We start from the raw sequence: 23678 nt of genomic DNA on the forward strand, positions 1-23678 counted from the left end.
CTGAAACCAAATAGCTGGGCAGAGTTGCATGTTGCAGCGAGAGCTCCAGAAGACAGCTGGGAAATGACTGTGTGTCAGCTCTCTTGACATTTTGCTGTCAAATGTCAAAGTGTGCCTGTGCAAGCCTTATTCTCCCACTGCAGCTTCTGCACCAATGTGAAGTGTGTGTATTTCTCAGCAGGGCTTGGCAGCAGATCTGTGCTGGAGCTGGGAGCCTGCTCCAAGCAGCCATTTCCCAGGGGCAGCAGAGACCCGGTGCTTCAGCAGTGAAGTGTGCTGTCATCACCGTCTGTATCCTCAAAATGATGCTTTTCAAGTGGTTGCATTGTGGCAACACTCAAAATATAGCAAAGCCTTATGGAGAGAGGTGATTTAAGCATTATAATCAGCTAAAAAGCCAGTATCAAGGGCAGGGGCAGCCTCCATGGGCCGATAGGCACTGGGAGACACGCTTTTTTCCCATATTGCTGGCAGGGGCGAGACAGGATAAGTAGGGGCTCCTGCTGCTACAGGTACCATCAATGGTGCACAAGGTCCAAAATGGGTCATGAACACTGCTCTAGCTGTTGAACACCACTTTCTGTGTGTGTGTATGCTAGGCACAGAGTCAGGAGCTGCTGTTACCCACGGTTGTTCTTGAACAATGTGATCTTCGGAATCCCTGATGTAAAAGATCTCCCCCCAGGAACCCCCAGGCTGAGGACAGACCCATTCCTTTCAGCTTCTGCGGCAGCGGCTGTGGGAAAAGAGCCAGAGGCTTGTAAGACAGAGGAGTCACTGAAAGGGGAGTGAAGGGTGATACAGGCATTGGGGAGACTATAGTTGGGGGAGAGTTTAGGGTCGCACAGTAGTCCAGCTGGATGTGGTCCAAGTGGTCCAGGTGACCTCTCTACTTCAGAGCCTAATACTGGGTGAAACATCCCAGCAGAAGCAGACATGAGGGTGAGTGTGCCTCTCATGTAGGTCTCATGGTGATCTTTGGTAGACTCTACCAGAAGGCACGTTTGTTCGCTAACACTGGTGTTAGCATTAACTTTTACATCGTCGGGTGTTTACTGTAAACTCTAGGTCCATTTCCATCTTTGTATTTTTTTTCCTGTCAGCATCATCCTGTGTCTGTGAGAAGCATTACTATGTGTGGGAGGAAAGTACTTCTTCTGATCTTTTTTTTTAGCATCTTTTAATTGCTATTCTTACGGCATGAAGCTGAAAGAACTGAAGTTCCTGATCTTTTTGTGGAGCTGTGTCATTGCTTACACTGTTGTTCTAACTTCACTTATCCCACATTTCTCAATTTCCCTCCTGGGTTCCCATGTGCCTTTGCAGCTCTGCTCCAAATCCATCATCATCCCATAGTCACAAATGCTGGGGTAAGGTAGGCAAAGGCAGACACTGTGAATGCCACTTTCTGGAGTCCAAAGGTCAGTGGTGGCAGCAGGCCTGGGGTCCTGGAGTCTAGAGCAGGATCACAGTATGCGGTGTCAGGGTGCTGTGAGCACTGGGGATGCCTGGATGAGATATGGGATGTGGATTGCTGACCAAGGGTGTTGGTTTTTCAGGGCCAAACAGGGTTTTCAGAACAAGTGGTGGATCTATGAGAGCACTAGGTAATTTTTTAATCCCTCAGGATCATCCTGGATCACTGTTGTCTTTTGTGGTCTTTCCCTCTCCTTGCTGCCTTATCTGCCCTCCCATGCACTTCTCTGCGTTGGCTTCTCTAACGTGTTGAAGGGAAGGCAAGAGGGAGAACCCCTCCAGACTGTCTTGCAGGCCCTTGCAGGTTGGACCTCTGGGTTAGATGGGGAAGGAGGAATGCTCTCCCATATCAAATGCTCTCCCGTATCTCTGCTCTCCCATATCAAATGCTGGTGAACATCTTCCTTCATCTTTAGGAGAACCTGCTATTTACTGAACACTGAGGGACTGGGGCTCAGTGCCCTGCCTGTATGACTGCTGGGACTGTGGGCTGTGGTAGCCGTACTGTTGTGAAGAGCAGTAGGTAATAAGATAAGCAGACAAGTGCCACAGATAATGTGGCAGAGTGTCAGAGAACTGTGAACAGGGCATCCCCGACTGCAAGAGGAAACATTTTGAGCTGAGGCTTAACCATCAGCAAAAGGTCAGCAGAAGGCAATGTGCTATATGGGACCTATTTAACCATCAGCGGTGGCTCCTCATGGCCCCACTGAAGTAATCTTCTCCTTTTCACATGAGAGGCCCTTGTGTGTGTAAGTAGTTGCATACTTTGATGTGCTCCTCTGGCACCATTAAAAGAGCTCAGGACCTCATGGGTATTCCTGGATTTTGGAGTGGAATGGTTGTTGCTGCTTTCCTGTTCCAGTGTCTTCCTGCTTTCCAGTGTCAGCCTCAACTTGTGTCTCTCTAGCGTTGCAAGGTCTGGCAGTGCCTTTCAGTGTTTGGTTCTTAAAGAAAAGTTCAGGGTACGTAAAGGCAGGCAAAGATATTGAATCTAGTGTGAGAAGATGGACTGCTCTCATCAGGGCGAGGTACTTCATTTCAGACCGTGTGCTGTTAGTGTGTTTTCCTGTGAGCGTACAGTGCCATCCACAGTGAGGTCTTCATTTGGCCCAAAGCCTGTGCAGCTCTTTGGCTACTTGAATGAAATCCATCGCTCACTTCAGATAATCTTGAGAGGGATCAGTTGGAGGCACAGGTGTTGTCCCAGGAGTCTTCAGGGAGGGGGACGTGTTTGTCTCTTGTTGTGATGCTTTTCCTGAAGGACAACTCAGGACCTTGTGCTCCAGTACCTGTGCTGACAAGGCCCAGTCTGTTTGGTCCTTGTTGGCACATGAAGTCTTCAGTCAAACCAAGAATGTTTTAAGTAGTCACTGCCTTTCCTGAAAGGTGACTTCCTTTGTGTTTTTGTCTCTCTCTAGGTATCTGAATTCCCCCATGAGAAGTGTCCTCCCTGCCTCTCATGTGCAGCCCTACCTGTCCATGGGTAGCACCAGCTTAATTGACGTTCTGAAGAGCATTTGTCACCATGGATAGTCCACCCAAACTGACTGGTGAGACGCTGATTGTCCATCACATTCCCCTGGTGCATTGCCAGGTCCCTGATAGACAGTGCTGCTCCGTGAGCAAAAGGACCAACCCCTTCTGCCAGCCAGAGCTCGGCATTACGCGGACCTCTGCTCCTTCAGACAGAGACCTTTCACAGACTGACTCCTTGGTGTACAGCAGCTTTCTCCAGACCTCCGAAACCTCAGCAGAGGCCTCTGACAATAAAGAAGGCAAAGCAAGGGATTTGATAGTCCCTAGTGTCAGTAAGCGTCACAACCCTTTCCTGCTGAGTGAGGGTGAAGACCTCAGCATCTTTGGGGATGACTTGGGTCAGAAATCTTTCCACCTTCACAACTCACTTGTGGCTGGCAAACCTCCCTTTCATCTGCACGAGCTGGCCTTGCCCCCTTTCCACCTCCACGACTCCAACCAGATTGTGAAATCCTGGAACATGGCCAGCCGGTCTGGTGTGGTAGATGGTCAAGAGGACAAAATCAGCAGTGACGACATCCAGAAGAGGAACAATGCGAACAGGTGCCACCAGACCTCAGAACACATGGAGCTGGATGAATGCAGCTGCCATCGCGGCAGCTCCTCCAGCTTCTCCTTCGATGGTGGTGACCAAGAGTGGAACCAGAACACGAGTGAACCGCTGAGGAACCAGGATGCCCTGCACAGCCGGATGTGCAGCTGTTCCAGCTCGGAGCTCCAGCACTGTCGCTGCTACAGTTCATCAAGTCAGTCTGAAGTGATCGACCAACAGATGGGCTACATCAGTGACTCTTCCTGCAACAGCTCCGATGGGGTGCTGGTGAATTTCAGCGCTCTCTACAACAAAATGAATGGCCATTCCCGATCTAACCTGAATTCAGCCAACCTGTCCTGTGACTCTTCCTTCTGCAGTCACTCAGACACAGGAGCTTTTTACCTGGATTTGCATTCATCACCCACAGAATCCAAGATGTCTTGTGAGTCGCATCACCCAGAGAGTTCAGGGAAGGTGTGTGGGTGTCAACACTCCTCCTCACCTGTCCTTGATGCTAACTGCAACTCCTACCACCTCCACTGTGAGCCTTGCACTTCGGAGAGCTCGGACCTCACTGCCTGCTTCCAAAGCCAAGCACGGCTTGTCGTGGCTACTCAGAATTATTATAAGTTAGTCACATGTGACTTGTCTTCCCAGTCATCCCCCAGCCCAGCAGGATCTTCCATAACTAGCTGCTCGGAAGACCATACCAAAGGTAGCCCAGCCCAGCCCACTGAATACTATCTGTTTAGAAAGCCTGACCTGAGACAAGAAGAAAGCAATGTGGAGTGCAGTGAAGAGGAGGCAAAGGGAGAAGCCACCCAGAACATGATTGAGGGTCAGGTCTACGTGAATGTGTCACCACCTAACCTCAACACAAGCCGGCAGCGCTCCAGGAGCTATGATCAGAATCTGGACAGGAGCCCCAGCAGCAGGCTGGGCTCCTTGGAGCGCATGGTGAGCTGTCCGGTCAAACTGAGTGAAAGTCCAGCAATACCCATCGAGAGTTCCCCCCCGAAGCGAGTGACATCTTTCGCTGAACTGGCTAAAGGCCGGAAAAAGAACGTCACTTCCCCTCCAGTCCGGTCCAGTGGTGATTCCTCCTTGGAGTTCTCCCCTATCCCTGAGACACAGCGGGATTGCCCAGCCTTCCTTGAAGAAAGAGCTCGCCGCAGCCAGAGTCTTCCACCCATGCCCTTCATCCATGGCCTGAACCGGAGCTATGAGGGCTTCTGTTTGAATCACGCTTTTGGGGACAGCCAGGCTTTGTGTTCCACCAAAGACTCGATCTCCAGTGAGAAGGTCCCCAGTGGGCATGGGGCAGGTGAGCAAGCCTCTCTCTCCCTGCTGACGGAGGCAGATGCCAGCTTCTCAGGTGGCTCTGCCAGTGGCCACGGACAAAGAGATGTTAGAGCCCGAGCAGACGGTAAGGAGCCAAACTAGGCAGATGGAGTAGTAAAAAGAAAGGCTGCTTTTGGGGGCATGAGGGGAGCAGCAGAGGAACCTGCATGTCAATGGGAGACCAGTGCCTGTGAAGTTTGTTTCCTGGTCTGCCACTCCCTGAGACAAAGCCCTGCTGTGCTTATTTCAGACCCAGATCAGTGCAAGGGTCTTGTCCTCGTGTTTCTAAAGCCTCTTGAGGTTTTGTGCAAACCTCTCATATTTCATAAGGGAGGACATGGCATTAGCACTTAGGGTCCACGCAACTTGGGGGACTGTCTCCTTTCCAGGGCATTGTACTCCCCTGGTCCATGAGAATCACCTGCCTTTAGCTCCTAAGACAGAGATGTGAAGATGCTCAGCAGAGCCATGTTCCCACCAGATGAAGGGAAGGGAACCATTGAGGAGTTTTTAGCCTTTCTTCATTTGAGCTACATGGGCAGAGATGGGGAGGGAAGAGGCATAGCCAGCAGTCTCCTCTCAGTGCAGGGTCAAGGAGATCACAAAGTCTCTGATGGGACTTGCAGCACGAGTGCTGCAGAGGTTACAGGAGCTGCTTGTCTCTGCTGGAATATCCTGGCCATATCCTCCATAGTGCATTGAATTGAACAAAAGGTTCCTATGGAGGGTAATTGTCCAAGCTCCCTCTGCAGGAAAGCTTGTAATACATTAATTGCTTTCCACCTTGATATTACCGTCACTTGTCCTGGTGAGGAAGCTGTGCAACAGCCCCATCAGAGGTATGGCCATTTCTCCAGCATGGCAGGAGACCTCTGTCTCTGCCCTAGACAGTTCTTGTACCTGCTTCACAAGTAAGAGCCTGTCTAAAATGGGGCTCTGACCAGACTGCTGTGGTAGATAGCCCCTAACATGCCAAGGACCAGACTGTCTCCACTTAATGCCCTGAAGATTTCTGGCAGAGGATAAGAAGAACATGCTATTCATTGCCATGGTAGATGTGGGAGAGATTTTGGCCTTGGGAGCAAGAGTTTGTTTATTGAGTCTTGAACGTGTGCTTGGTGTGGGATGGCAGGGAAGGCAGGTCTCTGCTGGGAGAAGGCAGCGTGGGAGCAGCCCTCTTGGTTTGCAGAGGGAATGCTTGGAAGGAGCAAGAGCTGCTCAGGGAGGAAGGGACAGACAGAAGCTCTGAGGGCAATATATCCCAGCAGTTCCTGCACCCCCTGCTGCAGTCCCTTCCTCTGCACTGTGACAGCAAGACAGGCATTAGTGCTGTGGACAAAGTTTCTGCCTGCGGCTGGAGATAGAGCAGAGCTGCCTCACACCAGCTGAGAGCAGCATGCAAGCCTAGAGGGTCTGAGAAGGGACTAGAGGGAAAGCAAGCCCTGCTGAAGGCTAGCTGTAGGGAGAGGGACCTGGCACACCCCACAGTCATCAGGTAACACCAGGGCTGTGCTTGGGTCAGGTCCTTTGTCCCAAGGTTTGCTGTGGGCTGGACGAGTTAGGAGGGGACGAGGCAGAAGGTGCCACGCTGCGCTGGGGTGCGGTGAGACTGGCAGTCAGGGATACCTGTCAGCCCCGTGTGTGTGTCCAGCATTGTGTGTGTTGTGCACTGTGTGCATAGTGTGTCACATTTCAGCTGTGTCCCTTGGGATAGCGTGGCCCCACCAGGGGCTGCGGGCATGGACGTGTAGGAGATCAGCCCAGCACACTCCCTTAGGACAGCCCTGTCAGTCATTTGCTGGAGCAGACCTGCCTTTTCCAGGGCTGGAACCTCTTCTAATTCTGCTGTGGTCCTGATTTGGTTGGGAACATCCTGCTTGGATTCTGTACAGGCGGGGGGGATGATGGGAGATGTGTGCTTAGAGGTGGAACAGTTACAGGAGAAAGAAGACAGAGTGAGAAGGGGAAGCAAGCGGCCTTTCCGACAGCACCGAGTGCAATGCGGGATGCTGAGCTGCGGTGCTATCGTGTGTAATGCTTGTGCTTGGCTGGGTGAGTTCTCAGCACACGTGAGAGGGGATGGTCCTTTGGGATAAGAAATCTTGCTGTACCACAGTGCACTGGGCCATGTCTTTGTGGTACTGCCTGGACAGAGGCAGGTCGAGGGCAGCCACTTGGGGCCATGACTTTGTGCTGTCCTGGGAGCAAGGCATGGGGAAGGGATGTGAAGCTGGTGACCCTACCAGGTGAGACAAGCTCCTAGTGCAGCACTGTACTCTTCCAGACAGCTGTCAACAGCTGGAAATTCTGCGTTTGGGGTCACATATCTTTACCCTGCCAGCTCATGATATGTATAACCAGTTCAGACTTGAATCACTCTGCGTGTCACTGGCCTCTAGCTCATCCTCTTCTTTCTGCAGCTAAGAGAACATTCCCTTTTGCCTGCGATCTGATGATGATGATGACTGTCCCCCTGCCCATCCTCACACTCTGTCTCCCTTTCTCTCCCCGAAGGTGGTGGCACAGACAGCAAGCCTGTGGTACGCTACAGCAAGGACCAGCGTCCCACAACTCTGCCCATCCAGCCCTTTGTTTTCCAGCACCATTTCAGCAAGCCACCCAAGGCCCGTGCCCTGCACAGCCATTTTGCCTCCAGCCTTTCCCAACTCTACAGCTTGTCCAGCAACCGGCCTACCAGCCAGCAGATCTCCTCCAATTCCCAGTCGTCTGCCTCGGCCACCTCAGCAGAGCAGTTGGCAGCAGTGGGGAGCCAATCCCACAACATGTTCCTGGCCCAACGCTCAGCAGACGGAGCTGCCTCTCGCAATGATGGCTGCATTAAGAAGCCTGCTCCCGAGACAACCCGGCCATCCCCCCTGGGGAGTTACTCTCCTGTGCGATGCAACGTGCCTTTCTTTCAAAGCGTGGATTCCTCTTCCTCGCCCACCATGGAGAGAGCTGGAGAGAGCCAGCCCCCCAGGAGCAGGTCCTGCCCCATCTCTGCCAGCCTGCTTCCCACGAGGTCTTCCCCTGCTGTCAATGCCATGCAGCCCTCCCAGGCCACCAAAGCTGATGTCCTGAGGCAAAAGGAGAACCCCAAGCCAGTTCCCAAGAAGGAGGCACCACTGGAGCCAAGCCCACCACTCTCTGAGTACCGACTCCACAGTGGATCCCTCCCGCCCCTCTCAGTGGGCGGTATGCCCATGTGCAGAGTGGGAGGCCACGCAGATCCCCACTGGAGAAGTGGCAGTGAGACCAGCAGCTCTGGTCCCATGAACAACATGGGAATACGGCCCCTCAATGGTAGGTACCCATGCTAGTCTGGAACATCTCCAGCTTCCTATGGCTATGGCTGTTCCTTATAGTATCAGCCTCTCTTACAGCCACAGCCCAGGGCAAAATTACATCTGGGTGCTGCAATGCCCAACAGCCCCTACCATCACTTTGCCTGCAAAAGAAAGTTCTACACTAAGAGCATGTCCCCCCAGTCCCAACTCCTACACTGTGTTTCCAGAGAGGGCAGTGTGGGGTACTGATCTTACAGCACCTCATGCCAGGTGCTTGCATCCCAGACCTGCTCCCTCTATGCCCACAGCCAAGAGGCCACCCGGGCTGCTGCCCTGCCCTGCCAGGCTGTGGCCTCCGCCTCCCTTCATGTTTGTGTGCTAATGTCCTGAAACGCTGCTGGACTTTTAACTAACGTGCTTTCTCTCTTTCTCTGTCCTTCCTCTTTCTCATCCTCTCTCTCCCCGTTTCCCCTCCATGTCCTCCCGTCTGCTCGTGTCCTCCCATCTGGTGCTCACTGCCTGTGGCATCCTAGCGAACCACCTCTCCCCACAAGCACTGAAGTGGCGGGAGTACAGGCGGAGGAACCCCCTAGGTCTGGACCACGTTTCAGGGCTGCCCGGCTTTGCAGGCAGCCTAGACAGGAGGCAGCAAGAGCCTCGGCTGAACCGGGGGAACCCTGTCTTTGAGCTCCCTGGCACTCTCAACACCAGCCATTTCCACTGCAAGCTGAACGGTGCGCACTGCCTTCCTGCTGGGGGGGTCTTGAGGGGTGACCTTAGGGCTCATGTTCAGTATCCCTTGGGGCTCATGTTAAGCCTGGCTTCATCACTGCTCTGCCTGCTCCGAGCAGGAGGGATGATGTATCTGCACACAGTGGGGCCGAGGAGTGGAAGAGGAAGGTGAAAAATGCCTCACTGATGGGTACAATCTGTGTGGACCCTCCCTTCTGCTCCATGAGCTGAGAGCAGTCAGTTCTGGCTCTGGGCTGGATTGAAGGGGAAAGTGAATGGCCCGAGAGCCTGCTCAGACCTCAGCAAGTGCTCCTGGACTGTGTCCAGCTTGTAGTTTAAATCTCGCACAGGAGCTGTGGCCCTTGGAGATCTTGTGTCTGTACCCCACAGGGTCTGCCCATCTGTCCCAACGCTGGCAGCGTGCTAGGTGCTGGGCTGCAGCTTTCACGGGGCAGCTGGCAACACTGCAGGGCTCCATGGGGCTCTGTTTTCTCCATCCTCTGCCCTAAGGTCTTCCCTGTCCTCCAAAACCTGTGCAGGAAGGGCTGAGAGGCACAGGCTGCTTTTGGCTGAATCTTTGAAAGTTCTCCGGGAAGAGCAGTGTGGTCTGTCTGTGGGAGGGAGAACGTTCTTCAGGCCAGCCCCAAGACATGGAAGGAATTCCCCAAAGCTCTACACCTCACTCTGCCAACCTAAAGAGTTTCTCCATCCCTCCTTCATGGGAAGGTGCCTAGCACAGAGCTGAGGAATCGACCAGGTGGAAACTGAGCACATGAAAGAGCTCCTGCAGAGGTCAACCCTTGAAAACAGAGGACAGGCAGAAATATGTAGTTTGTTGCCTGTGCCTGCCTGTGTGTGACAAGTAGGGATCCCCTCTGTGCTCTACTTTTGACCCCACTTGCTGGGGCTGTCTGCACAGCAGCCCCGAGTCTGGTGCAGCAAGGTTTCCCTTAGCACCAGCCCACGAGGGTGAACTTCCCACAGCATCTCCCAGTGCCCATGGGCCCCCAGCCAAGCTGTAGATAGATGTTGGGTGGGCTGTGGGGTTGAACTGTACAGGCTCACATTGCAAACAATTGCTGGGGGAGTAGCACACCTGTAGCCTTGCTGTCCCGGTCTTGGACAGCCTGGGTGAAGACTGCTGCTGGTACAGGTTGCATCTGGGGAAAGCAAACAATGTGGGAGAAGCTTTAATATCAGGGCTTGGGGCTCATCCTTCTTCCTCACTGTCTTGGCCCTGCAGGACAATCTATGAGGCAACTCCAGCTTACCAACACTGACTTCTTCCCTGACTACTTCTCACTAGCAGAGAAACCCCCAGCTGAGTTCTGCCTCTCCCCAGATGGCAACACAGAGTCTGTCTCCATCGACTTGCTACAGAAGAAGGGTGAGTCCATGGGTCTCTGGTGCATGAGAGTGTGGCATAGCATAGCACAAGGTGAAAGCGCTTTTGTCTGTCTCATTTCTGTAAACATAATGGTTTCTTTCCTTGCCCTTCTCTATGTAGCATCATAACTACATGTCCCTGGACTGATGGCTGTTTCTATGTCAGGTTATTGTGGTCTCTGCACCATGTAACGTGCCACAGAGAATGTTTGAGGTACTTGTCCCAGGAAGTATGATTAGAAAGAATCTTAAGTCCACAGGAAAGGTCAGAGAGAGCAGGCAGGCACAGGAGTATGACCCTAAAGCAGGACACGCTGCCACTCCTGTCTCAGTATACAAGGGTAGACCTGCAAATCTGTGTGATGTTGTAGATGTGCTAGCCTGAGATTTTGTAATTTAGGTAAAAGGTCTGTTGTGTCCTACATGGTAAAGTGTTTACATAAAAGGGTGAGAGAAAGGATTCCAAAGCAGGACAAGATATGGCTGTGATGAGACCCATGGTAGGGGCAGGGTTGTGGACTGAGTTGTTGACAGGTGACTCGGTATAATTTTAGAGGCAAGAGATGTGCAGAAAGGTCCCCATACCTTTGTCAGGTACATGTTGGTGATTACCAGATGGCAGCTTTCCCCTCTATTCCACTTCTGGTTTTGCATCATGCTGATGCAGATGTCAGATTACCCACCCCTGGCTTGTTACTGGAAGTCATGACATAGCTTGCCAAATCCATGGCTTCTGCCCTGCCACCCTGTAGGATCAAAGCAGCAAAAGACTCATTGCCACAGACCCCATCTCTGCTCCCTCAAGGGATGGTGTGCAGAACTGATGGTCCATGTCTCTTGGAAATATTGACAGGGTGTCTGATGCTTCAGCCACTTCTAAAGGTTGTCCTACTGTCGTGCTGATAGGTGAGTGTTGGAACCAACAGGGTCAGATTTGGTGAGGAGTTAGGAGGGGCTCTGCGTGTTTTTGGTGAGAGGGCATGTGCACTGACATGGGCTGAAAATGCCCCTGCCTGATTTCTTTATGAAGTGTTTGGTCAGGGTCTGTCCTGAAGAAGCCCCTCAGGCAGCTGTCTGACTCAGCCTTTCCCTCTAGGTCTGGTGAAGGCAATCAACACCGCTGTTGACCTGATTGTGGCTCACTTTGGAACCAGCAGGGATCCAGGGGTGAAGGTAAGTTTTGCTTTCAGTCTGACTTCTCAACATCATGAGTGACATGGAGAGGATGGGGAAAGATTGCCTCTCCATTCTCTTCCAGTTCAAAAACTACAGGGTATCCAATGAAGGTAGTAGTACCAAAACCAAAACAAACAAAGGCGATGGTACCTCATGCAGCAGACAGTAAACTTGTGACAGTTCTTGCAGCATGATGCTGGGGATGCTAAAAGATTCTGTGGATTTAAGGGAAGATCAGAAAAGTACAGGGAAGGGAAATTCGTTGAAGTCTACTAAACACATAGGAATAATATCCAGCTTAGGTAGTCTCTGAGTGAAAAGTAGTTGTAGATTGGGAGAGTATTAAGGGGAAGTATTACATATGTTTACCGTCATTTGACTCTTTTTTATGTACTTACTCATGGCTCTTTACAAGAGAGAATACCAGGCCAGCTGGACTTCTCATCTGAGGCAGTACACCAGCTCTTTTTTCTCATATAGTGGAGAGTTGTGTCTCCTTCCTCCACCCATCCCACAATAGTGCAGTGTCCCCAGTCCCTCAATGTGTCACAGGGCTCTATAGTGATAAAAAAAATGCATCAGTCATTGCCCATCTGGGGCAGGTGGGCATCCCCTATAACCCTTACCATGAACCCACTTGCTTCAGAGTGCATCTAGGTTGCCCATGGAGTTGGCTGTCTTTGGCCTGCATTCCCCTCGTCTCCCATTTCTGGACTAGCACAGAAGCAGAGCAAGCTCGCTTCTATTTGTACCAGCCAGTGTTTGCAGTCCTGTGACACGCAGCATATTTGTGGTGCCTCCTCTCAAAGCTGAATGCTCTTCTTCAGTCACGGGGACTCTGGGTCAGAAATGTGACACTATTTGGACATGACAACTGCCCTGGACTACCAGCCCCAAGGAGAAACCTGACTGGGACAGATTCCAAGCACATTCAATCTTATCTCAGAGTCCAGGGTAATTTGCCCCTAATTACAATTGTTGCTGATGCAGAGGCTGCTGTGCAACGTAACTGGGGCTGTTGGGATTTCCACAGCTTTTTAAGGCTTCACTCTGAATTTCCTCTTCTTGCAGTGTGGGTTTGGGGAATAATTGCAACATTTCCTAACTAATTTACTTACTAGACAACGCTGTGGTTTTGACCTGGGGTTTTGCTATGCGTCAGCGTGCCAAGGGCTGAGCATTCACCAGTCAAAAGGCAGCACCCATCCCTGTTGCTCCCATGCTCAATGGATCTGACGGGATTATTCCTGACCGAGAAGTTCAGCCTCAGTTCAGGGCCTTTGTGGACCTGTGCCAGCTGGCCAGTGTAATTCCAGCTCAGCTGGTAAAATCTGTGCCCTGAACTCAACTGCCTGGGACCACCAACATGATGTGCAAAATCTGGAGCTGACCCCTTCGGATAGACCCCTCAGCAGCTCAGAGGCTGTATGCAGCAGAATATGTCCCCACTCTGCTGCTGCTGGGCTTTTACCTGCTTCTTCACCTCAACCTGAGCTCTGTCCATCCATTTTGCCCTCACACTGTTTATTTATAGTAATCCCTAGGAATTATAGCTTGGTGTGTCACTGAGTTAAGTGCTCCTTAAGCCCTTGGTGATGGTAATTCCTATGTGGCTCGCTGCTTCCTGCTTCAAAAATAGAAACAAGAAAATCTACAGCAGCAGAAAAATCCCCTACTCTTTTCTTCCTCCAGAAGGACAGCCTTATTATACCAGTAGGGAAAACCAGGCAACCCTTCTGATTGGGGTATCCTCTTCCCAAACTGGGATATCCTCTTCCTAAGCTGGGATATTCTCTTCCCAAGCTGTTGCCTCATCCCAGCCTCGGGTAGACCTTGCAGGAAGTAATCCACAACTGATATATGAGGCAGCAGGGGTGAAGGGGAAGAGCCTGCCTGTTCAAGTTGCTGCTGAGCATCATCATAGTCTGGATATTGCCTGCGGGGTGTCTGTAGTAGGCAAGTGGGGCTGGACTGTTTGCATGCATCTGTACCTTGTAGAGCAGTTACCAACACTCCCTGTTGCCTGTTGTCCCTTAGGCCAAACTTGGGAACAGCTCTGTGAGCCCCAACGTGGGGCATCTCATCCTGAAATACCTATGCCCTGCTGTCCGGGACATCCTGAGTGATGGGCTCAAGGCTTACGTCCTGGACATGATCATTGGCCAGAGGAGGAACATCCCCTGGAGTGTGGTGGAGGCATCCACCCAGCTAGGTATGGAGGGTGGGCAGCGATGGCCGTCACTCTGCGGTACTCTTGTATTGTGGCTGGGAGGTGCTGGGGAAGGTTAGCTATAAGGATGGGGATGCAGAATAATACCCGTCTCCTTGCACAGAGCAGGGTGTATCTCGACCTTTTCTTGCAAGGCGGGAGAGCCACTGCTCTATTCTGCCCAAATATTTATTGTCATTTCCCCTGAAATTTCCAAATTCTCCTATAACAGGCCCTAGAGATGAAAAACAGAAAATGCCCTCCCCCCCACCCTACGTTTCCAGGGTGTTTCTAGACCTTCGTCTTTAGCCCTACACAACTACTGTATAAGTCAGAGTTGTGCTCTAGCCTGATCTGTAAGAAAGTTTGCACACACAGGTCACTTGGCTCAAGCATGCCCACAACACCTGCACCCTCTGCTAGTACCAGTCTTCACCATGGATTGTGACAGTGGCTACTGTCCAGGAGAACCCCTTTCTGAGGTTACAGATGGCAAGGCCACACTGATTTCTGTGTCATGAAGAGCTTTCATCCAGGGCTGGGAAGCCTTCTAGCCTGTTGGTGGCAAATCTCCAGCTCTGGGTTTATCTCTCTGATTGCAGACACCCCAAATTATAACCACCCACCACAATATTCTGTTTACCTTCTGATTTTAAGCCAAGGGCTGTGATTGTCCCTGAAGTGTGAGAGGCGGGTCCTTGTGGTATTGAAACTCTCCTTAAGTTTTGGAGTGGCAGTCTGGGACAGACCACAACCCATCTCCCTTGTGGAGTCTAACTGTTGGGATGGAGCAAGCTCATCTTGATGATTGGTGGAGAAGCAATGCACATGCAGGCATGGGCACGCAGCCAATGCCTGTCTTTGCCTTGATGCTTCTCCCCGTGGTGCCATTTTGGCTTTGCTGACCTGACCACAACTAATCTCAACATTTCTCTTCTCTCGATAGGCCCCTCTACCAAGTTGCTGCACAGCCTCTATAGCAAGATCAGCCAGTACACAGAGTTCACCAACCACACCATGAGGTTCAACGCATTCGTCTTTGGCCTCCTCAAGTAAGCAGTCTCCCTGGGCTGACTGCATGTCACTGTTCAGGGCTGGCAGCAGGTGCTGGTCCTTGATTGCAGGCAGGCACAGTTGCCAGTGAAAAGACTTAAGAAACCTGGGAAGCTGCTCCCCAGCTGTAGGTGAGGGAAGGAAGAAGCTGTGAGCTTCAGGGAACTCCAGAAAGATCAAAACCTGCCCTACCAGGACAGGACTGAGACGGGTTGGCTGTAGACCACTGAAGAACATTGTCAGCTTGTTTTAGCCCCAAAATATGAGGTGGGAAGAGTCTATCTGTCAGCGTTCATATGGGGATAGACATAACATTCCTAAATTATTCCTGAAAATCCCTGCTTAAATCACTGCTTCATGGAGCTGCAGTGCATCCCAGTGCATGAGGCTCTGAAGGAGAAATTGCCCTGGTCCAGGACTGAAGGCTGACCCTTCCAGGCTGGATAAGGAGTGTGCACACTACACTCAGTGTTAAACAGAAGAAGGCAGCGGTGAAGGGATGAGTGTTGCAAGGATGGTATTTCACTGCTCCTCTCTAGTGGTCAGCAAGAGCTCTGGCACTGGCAGAGTCCCCAAGATCTCCAGATGTTGGGGGAACCTTACAAGCAGAAGCAAGCTCTGTCCTGCTCTCCCCATTGAGGGTGGCCCAGCTCTCCCCTGCTCACACAGGATGCCAGTGTACTTTGGGCCAAGCCTGCAGCAATGGTCTCGTGTTTGTAGATGATTTGCCTCTTCCATGTGAGCCCTTCTCAGCAAAGCTAAGCTCTGCCAACTACGTAGGAGCTAAATGGTGAGGCACTTCTGGAAACATGGTTGTTAGGGGTTATGGTTGCATAGTGCCTCATGTAAAGCAAACTGCATGGCTCCATTACAGGCTAGAGTGCATGTTGATGGGAGTAAGCCACTGTCCTTTCACTAGGTCTTGAGGTTCAGAGGTTCCTGCTGTGTAAATGCCCTTTTCCAGCCACCCTTCTTGTAGAACAGCTAGGATGAAGGGGATGAATCGATTTCACTTTTTCTTTCTTTCCCTGCTTGTTTTCCCTTCCTACAGTATCCGGTCCTTGGAGTTCTGGTTCAACCACCTCTACAACCATGAAGGTAAGAGGCTGAGGGCTGTGGGCTGCAGCAGGAACCAAATTCTGAGAAACCAAATGTAGAGCACAGATTTAAGCTCTGAGGCACACATGTCTCTTGTTGGCCTCTCAGCCTGGGCTGATCCCTTCTGCTCAGAGATGAAGGACTAGAGTATATGCAGTCCCAGCTTATGTGTTGCTGGAAGGCTCAAGGGAGCAAGGTGGAAGTCAAAGCTCCATGCAGCTCCCTCCACCTGCGCCTGGCCAGCCATATCCTTCCCAGCTACAGCTAGTAGTACCCAAGGCTATCACTTCTAACGCAGATCCCTCAGTTTACTCGCAGGAGACCAGATCTAACCCTCCTCAAATTTTTGCCTTCCCTGCCCAGTGCCTGAGAGCTTCGTACAGCTGGAGATGTGCACTCTTAGCTGAAACCCTTCAGGCATGGGAAATTGAAAGAAATCGAAAAGAAAACTTCCTGACAAACAAAAAGCAGATTTTACTGGATGTACGCGTTTTTTTGACCAGAAATTTTTCTAGAGCGTACAGATAATGCATCAGCATGACCAAGCTGCCTGATGCCTACAAGCAGCATTACTAAGTGCTAAGTACTCAGTGAGGCAGACACTCTTGACCTGCTGGATCCTCTGAGAGTGCTGCTGGCTCAGCCTGTGCCCAGCCCAGGGCCCCAAGCACTGCAAAAATTCCAGCTCAGTATCTTCTGGCAGGTTTGGGAGCTGACAGCAGACACTTCCCGGGTTTGTGTGTGCAGTCAACACTTCTCTGTGGAGCAGACAGGAGAGTAGACTTGCCTTTGTGCTGAGCAGTGTGGCAAGAGAAACCACCCTATTTTTCTGGAGCAGAATATGACCATCAGTTTGAAGTCATCATTAAGAGCTGGAAGTATGAGCAATAACTAGGGCTGTCAGGATGATGAAGGCTAGGCAAAGGGGTTGGAGATAAGGTGCAAGTCCTGTCTGTGGTGTAAGTTTGTTATCTCACTGGGGCCAAACGGCCACAAATCCTGTTCCCAGCTCTCTCCCTGGGAGTGAGACCTGACAGCAAAGCTGTGGGGGGGACATTGCAGATGTGGTCAAATGAAGTGAAGTGAAGGATGAATGCTGCAGGTAGAAATGCTAGTCTATTTTCTGTCAGAATCCACAGTTCAGCCCAGCCAGGTCCCTGGAAAGACTGTCATCAGCTGTCCCTGACACCTCTTTCTACAGGAGACTGGTACTGGCCAGATCTGTATCTCCTCGTTCATCTCCAAGAGGCGGGGAGGGAATTTTAATGTGTTCCAACCCTTTGATGCTCTTTATTCCCACCCTACTCCCACGGTATTTTGTGGCAGAGGTCATCCTGGTGGATAGTCTGACAGGCAGGTCCTGGCTGCAGGTATGACTGGAAGCGGGACCTGGGCCAGTTTGCCGAGAGGTCACAGAGATCATTCACCCAGTACTGAGACTCACACTGCAGCTGTGACAAAAAACTAGTGTCCAGCTCCTTTCCCCATAGCTTTAGCAGCTTCTTGGTGGCTTGGCAAAGGTGGCAAGGGCCTCTTCTCTAATTAATGTCCCTTGCCCTACAGATATCATCCTGGCACACTACCAGCCGGTGGGCTTCTTGTGCCTGTCTCACAGCGTGTGCCAGCCTCTTTTCGAGGAGCTCCTGCTACTGCTCCAGCCTCTCTCCTTGCTGCCCTTCAACCTAGACCTCCTTTTCGAGCACCACCTGATGCAGATGGGCAAAGAGCAGCAGCAGCAGAAGGAGCTGCTGCGTGTGAAGCAGGACCTGCTGCTTTCCGCACACTCCACACTGCAGCTGATGCGGACACGGGGCAGCAGTGAAGATCCTCACGGCTGCAGCACCGCCCCTGAAGCATGCAAAGTTGGTGCCAGAGATGGTGACCTCTCACCAGGCCACAGCCCCAAGCAAGCTGCAAGTGAGAGGGTCAAGGGAGTGGGGGCCTCCTGCGGAGATGGTGACAGGGAGGAAGAGCGGAGGAAGGTGCCAGAGAGCATGTGGGAGGGGAAGAAGGACAAGCAGGCGGGCTGGTGGTACCAGCTCATGCAAAGCTCTCAGATCTACATTGAGGGCTCGGCTGAAGGCTCAAAGTTCATCCACTATGAGAAGAAGAAGAAGGCTTTGAATGCTGTGCCCAGGTCAGCGGAGACCCGCAAGGCACCACCCCCCCGCGAAGGAGTGGTGGAGGGTGCAGAGGCTTGCCCCATTGCTGAGGGCATCTTGGAGGTGAGGCCCAAGGCTGCCAGCAAGCCAAGTCCTGAAGCTGTGGAAGAGCCCTTGGAAAAGCCCCAGCAGGTACTGGTCAGTGAAGAGGTGAAGGAACGGAGCTGGCCGTTCTGGATGGGCAGCCCCCCAGACTCGGTGCTTACAGAGCTGAAGCGCAGCAAGGAGAAGGAGAGTGGGATTCAGCAAAGACTGGGAGCAGCAACAGCAGCCCCTCAAGAGGAGAGCAGCACCGGTGCATCAGAGGGCAGCCAGCCCATCAAGTGGGGGCACTTGTTTGGGTCCAGGAAGGTGCAAAAAGAGCCCAAGCAGCCTAACAGGTAAGGGCAGGGATGGTTTGGGACTGGGGAGGGCTGGTTAACCTGGGGTTGCGGCAGTGTAGTTGGAAGTCAGGCAAGTAGCTGATGGCTGGGCTACACCATGGTGGTACATCAGAGGCAGTGTGTGAACAGAGGGCTCTGTCACCCCTGCCCAGCCCTGCCAGCCTGCCTGCCTTAATTCCTCCGACACCACTGTTCCCTTCAGCTCCTACCCTTGCTCAATCCACCTCACGGACTTTCCTCTTCTGACTGAGCTCTGCCACTACTTCCGCTCCTAAGCCCCCTCTCCAGAGGAAGGGCCCTTGCTGCATGGCCCCCGTCATCACATCATCCCTCCCAAAAACACATATTGAGAACAGAACATGGAGCCATCCCTGTTGCTCACAACAGGTGAGGAGGAGGCATGAAGTTGCCCCATGTAGCTGAGACCTCCCCGCATTGCCTCTCCATCTATACCCTTGCTGCTTCTATGGCCACCGGAAAAGTCCTTCCCAGGCCATGGTGTGTCTGGAGGACGCTGAGCCCTCCCTAACAGGAGACAGACTGGCGACCACAGTGCACCTTTTGTGTGGAGCCAGACCTCTAAGGCATGACCTTACCACAAGAGTGGCTACTCCTTGCCCCCAGCTACACTTCCCTGCTGCTACCTGCTTCTGTCTCCTCCTGCAGGTTGCCCTCCGGCTGGCTGAGCTTGGACAAGTCTGTGTTCCAGCTGGTGGCCCAGACGGTTGGGGCAAGCATGTGGCGAGAAGCAGCTCCTGAGCCGGAGCCCCGCTGGCCAGAGCCATGTGAAGTGCCCCCCGAGGTGCAGCCAGCCCGGGGGCTGTCTCCTCACCCTCCCTGGTGAGTGGCACCACGTGGCCATCCTGCAGGTGCTGGGATGTGGTGGGTTGGGGTGGGCCTGGCTCTGCTTGTTGCAGTTTGCCTGTCCCCCTTTGTACTCCTGGACCAGGGGATGATTCGGGGCAGTGATGGAGCTTTGCACCCATCCACACCCAACTCTGCAGTCTGCAGGCAAGGGGGAACTGGGGGGACAGCTGGGAGCCTGGCTGGGGAGGGAGGCAGGGGTGTTTTCCTCACTCTTCTGTGCCTGCAGTGGTCGCTGGGCTTCAGTGGGGTGAGTGTCCTGTGGTGAGCTAACCCATCCTCCCCTCCTTCTGCCTGCAGTGAGGTGAAAGCTCTTTGCCATCACATTGCCACCGAGGCAGGACAGCTGAGCTTCAACAAGGGGGACATCCTGCAGGTCATCTCCAAGGTGGACGGTGACTGGCTACAGTGCAGCCTCGGCTCCGAGAAGGGACTGGTGCCCATCATGTATGTCACCCACCCAGGGGACGAGGACTATTGATGGGGCTGGGAGGCCAAGCACAGTACCGTGGGCTGCTGAGGTTCCTCTGGGGAAGCCTACCCTGCCAGAGGAACAGACACAGCTTCTTGCTAGTTTCTTACCTTTCTTGCCATTACAGAATACCGTAACCATAGGTGGTTCCTTCTTGCTCCTCCTCGTGCAGCTGCCAAAGGCCAGCTCGGCCCCTGGGGTCTTCTGCAAGCTGCACCTCGTATTGCCAGGCATCGCCGTGCATGCAGCCACACCGGGGACTGCCTGAGCCCCCTCCACCCCACACCATCTCCAGCACCATAGGCCGTGGACTCATACATAACAGGAACCCAAGCAGTCCCTGACAGGACAGCGCTGCCCCGCTGCCCAGCTCAGTTTCACACAGGAGGGTTCAGGATGCTGGCCATCCCCTCCCTGGGTGTGGCAGTGCAGTCTGCAGCCTTCAGCATCCCTAGCCTCATCAGCCACAGGGATGGGAGCACCGTGCGTTGGCAAGGTCTCTGCAAGGCTGGGCTGATGTGTTGCATTACGGCTTGATGTGGGCCTGCGAGATATGTGCCCCCACGCTGGAGCAGCCCTGTGCTAAGGTATAATAGCTGTGACTGGTGGGTTTTAGCAGGCCAAGTGGCCTGGTACTGCCATGCTGCAGGGCTGGGGCTGCGCCTGGCCATGGCCAGGGGAGGGGGACAGGGTACATGTGTGCGTGTGGAGCAAAGGGGTGCGTGGGGTCATGAAGAAGGTGCGTGGATGTTCAGTGTTATGTAGGTCCGGGATGGGTAGTGCCACCCTGAGAGATGGGTGCTTTTGGGGGGTGGCCCCGTGCCTTCCATGCTGAGCAGGGAGCCGGTGCCTGGGAAGCCCTGGAATGCTCAGTGGAGGGGGGTAGAGGGGAGGGGATAAGGGCAGGGTCCCTGACTAGGCTAGGGATGCTCTTTGGAGTTGGGCATAGTGCTCCTGGCAGGTAGATCAGGGGGTGCTCTCAGAGGGAGCTGGGGAGGTGGGGAGGGAAGGGTGGTGCTCCTTTTGGCATAGGGTTTCTGGTCTTGTTAAGCAGTGCCGTGGGGTGGGGGGGACAAGTGTTGTGCATGAGCACAAGGGGCTGCTGGGAGTCCTGGGGTCCTCGGTAAAAGCAATGCCAGTCAACCCCTTCCTTGCCATGTTCACACTGCCTGCTGGGATGGGGATCTTTAATTGCCCAGCGGGTAGGGAACAGTGTTAATGAAAGGCCATGCCAGTATTTGGTGCCTTGGCTGGCTTGACGCTGCTCACAGCATCATGCCTGGGCTGGCTTCCCCATGGCAAGGGGTCCTGGTCTTGCAAGGTTACCTCCTGCTTGTACATCGCTTAGCAGATGTTGCACCGTATTTAATTTGTATTTCCCTGTTAGAACGAGGTGTCTCGCCTTTATTTATTTCTTTATTTATGATGCATATTAATAAAAAAGGTGCTGATTGAGCTCCCTGCTACACAGCCTTGTGATTTCAGCCCGTCTATGGAAAGGGTTTGGGGGTTACCTGTACTTGGGCACTGCACTGCAGGCTTTGTCCTGCCTCCACCACAGCCAACACCAGACCTTCAGAAGGAGATAGGTTGCCCTCAGCTATCACATCTGTCCATTAAAGCTGGGGGAATTACATCAGATGATGTTATGTCTTGGGGAGGCAGTGTTGTTCGAGGTTCCTTGTCTACATTCGTTGTGCGTGCTGGCGGGAGACCAAGCAGCTTTCAGATAGAAGTTTGCACCATTTCAGTCTGGCATCTGCTTCCCCATGGTGCTCCAGGTGTTGTAAGGTGTCCATAGATGTGGCCAAACTGGAACTTGTAACCTACAGGCAGTGCGAGGAAGTCCTGAGCAGCGCGGGAAGGAGGCGGTGAAGGATGGGTTTTGGGGCTGGGACCCAGAGCCTGGGACAACCTGGCCAGGAGGATCAGTGGCTGGGGGGTCACTCACAAGGAAGGGCTCTGGGGCATTTAGACTTAGCCTCACACAAGCGTTGGACCTCCAAGTCCATCAGGAATGAGCCCCAGGAGCCCATACCTTCCCTTTACACCTCAGTAGCTCCAAGGAGAATTGAAAAGCTCTACCTGAGGCTCCAGCCTTTGCTGCAAGAACACCATGCTGGGGTTTGCTGCGACCATGTGGACAAATGGTCTGCAGTGGTGCGGTGAGTCAAGACAGTTGCAAAAAATCTTGAAATGAAGCAGCATATGCTGCTGTCCTGGCTTGGAGAGGCACTGTGCAGCCAGGGCTTGCGTATGGGCTGCTTTAACTAACGTCTCAAAGCGGGTGGTGGTCAGGGCTGTTTACAAACTGCAGGGAGGCAGACGATTCTCCTCACGTGCACAGGCTGGCCCAAATGGGTAAGGGGACCGTGTGCTGGCAAACAGCCCCACGAGGTGCTGAGTCAGCCCCGCAGTGGGAGAGGGGATTTCCAGCTGCCTGCACTGATGGCACCGACACAGAGCGGCTCGCTGGGTGCTTGCTGCCGGGCAGCCTCGAATGCAGAGGAGGCATAGCGGGGTGGTTAGGGTGTCAGAGTTTGGATTTGGGGTTGCTGCTATGGGGTTTGCAGCTTCTGAAGTCTTCTTTGGAGTCATCTGGCCAAACTCAAGCAGGTCCTGGTTGGTGGCTATCAGATAGCCTGTCCCAATCAGGAACTGGCCACGGGGCATGAAGACTGTGAAGCCTGTGAAGCTCGTGAGCCTGGGAGGCACACACGCAGCAATGTGTATGGGGCAGTGTCTGCCAGTGCTGCGGCTGTGGCTGGGTGGCCCTGTTGGTGGCCTGGTCCTGGAGGGTCAGCTGTGGGATCCTGATGGGGACATGGGCCATGAGTATCACCGGGGCTAGGCTGAGCAGGGAGAGGATCTGCCGGGTGCTGCTGTGTCCTGGAGCTGACCCTGCTCTGGGGAGGGCAGGTCAGCCAGTGGCCGGCACAAGGAGATCAGCATCCCTTGGCACCCCTTCAGCTGGGACATGGCAGCAGAAAGGTGGGTGCTGTGGGGTGCAGGTGGCAGTGGGTAGTGAAAGAGGGATGTGTGCTGGCCCACTGCCTTGTGAGCACCTCCAGAGGAGATGGGAGCAGGTAAGATGGTCATGTATGCATGGCCCCTCCTGGGCACTTCCCTGAACTCAAACACAGCAACCCTTCAGTAGTAAACAGTGCAGGTCCCTGGCCTCGTTACTGCACCAATTAAAGTCCCTTCCCAACCTCCTGGTGGCAGGATGCCTTCTAGGGCCAGTGCCTTGTCCACCTGCCCTCCACTGGCGCAGGGCAGAGCAGTCACCAGCCCTAGCACCAGTGCCTCCCCAGCACCAGTGCCCACCTCACATGTCCTGAGGTGCAGAGTGAGGCCAGGGGAAGCTCTGGACCAGCAGCAAGATGCACAGTCAGTCCTGCCCTTCTCATGTCACCTGTATGGGGTCCTGGAGCAGTGGCAGTGTCCTCCAGTCCTGCTCCATGCAGGCAGCTCTCAGCTGCTGCTTGGCGAAGTTTCTCCTGGCCTCCTTGCAGATTTCAGAGTAGGTCTTAGCAAAGAAGTGCTGGGCTCTGGGGGCAAAGCCTGGGAGCAGAGCATCCAGCATGCAGGAAGCAAAGAGGAGCCCAGCTTCATGGTACGGGGGTCTGCTTTGGAGTGGTGGCAGGGCCTGTGGGACCCAGCGGCGGGGGAGGTAAAGGCATGGGGTGACAGCGTGGCTGGGGATGGATTAAGGGTGCAGTGGGAGTCCAGATGTTCATGACAACCTGAGGGACATGTGCCAGCTGAGAGGCAGAGACCTGCTGGTGCCAAGTGCTAGGGGGTCCTAACAGGTCCCCTTGGACCTTCTTTGCCCAGGTTGTCAGGACCTTGCTCATTTTCAGGGCAAAGGCTGTGACCATGGTTCCGGGATGCCTGCCAGGGGTCAAGCAACGCTAGCAACTCTCAAAGGCTACTGCCGCAGACTGGGAAGGGAGTAGGCACCT

The 23678-nt window shown here is 53.3% G+C and overlaps 1 protein-coding gene across 6 annotated transcripts in view; it reads left to right on the forward strand.

Moving 5' to 3' along the window:
- The window catches only part of RUSC2 (RUN and SH3 domain containing 2), a 54836-nt gene extending 33667 nt beyond the window's left edge, over positions 1-21169 (forward strand). For 4 of the 6 annotated variants that reach the window (XM_068423103.1, XM_068423105.1, XM_068423104.1 and 1 more), the window contains 11 exons: positions 2898-4976; positions 7406-8194; positions 8712-8912; positions 10154-10297; positions 11393-11469; positions 13510-13684; positions 14628-14733; positions 15786-15832; positions 17396-18374; positions 19044-19217; positions 19542-21169. In XM_068423103.1, coding sequence (XP_068279204.1) covers positions 3005-4976; positions 7406-8194; positions 8712-8912; positions 10154-10297; positions 11393-11469; positions 13510-13684; positions 14628-14733; positions 15786-15832; positions 17396-18374; positions 19044-19217; positions 19542-19722 — 4845 coding nt within the window. In that variant the 5' untranslated portion in view covers positions 2898-3004 and the 3' untranslated portion in view covers positions 19723-21169. The remainder of the gene's footprint in view (positions 1-2897; positions 4977-7405; positions 8195-8711; positions 8913-10153; positions 10298-11392; positions 11470-13509; positions 13685-14627; positions 14734-15785; positions 15833-17395; positions 18375-19043; positions 19218-19541) is intronic. The other 2 variants (XM_068423107.1, XM_068423108.1) reach the window with 2 other exon arrangements.
- Positions 21170-23678: the final 2509 nt, after the last annotated feature.

The sequence above is a fragment of the Nyctibius grandis genome, chromosome Z (genome assembly GCF_013368605.1).
Source record: "Nyctibius grandis isolate bNycGra1 chromosome Z, bNycGra1.pri, whole genome shotgun sequence".
Classification (NCBI taxonomy): domain Eukaryota; kingdom Metazoa; phylum Chordata; class Aves; order Nyctibiiformes; family Nyctibiidae; genus Nyctibius; species Nyctibius grandis.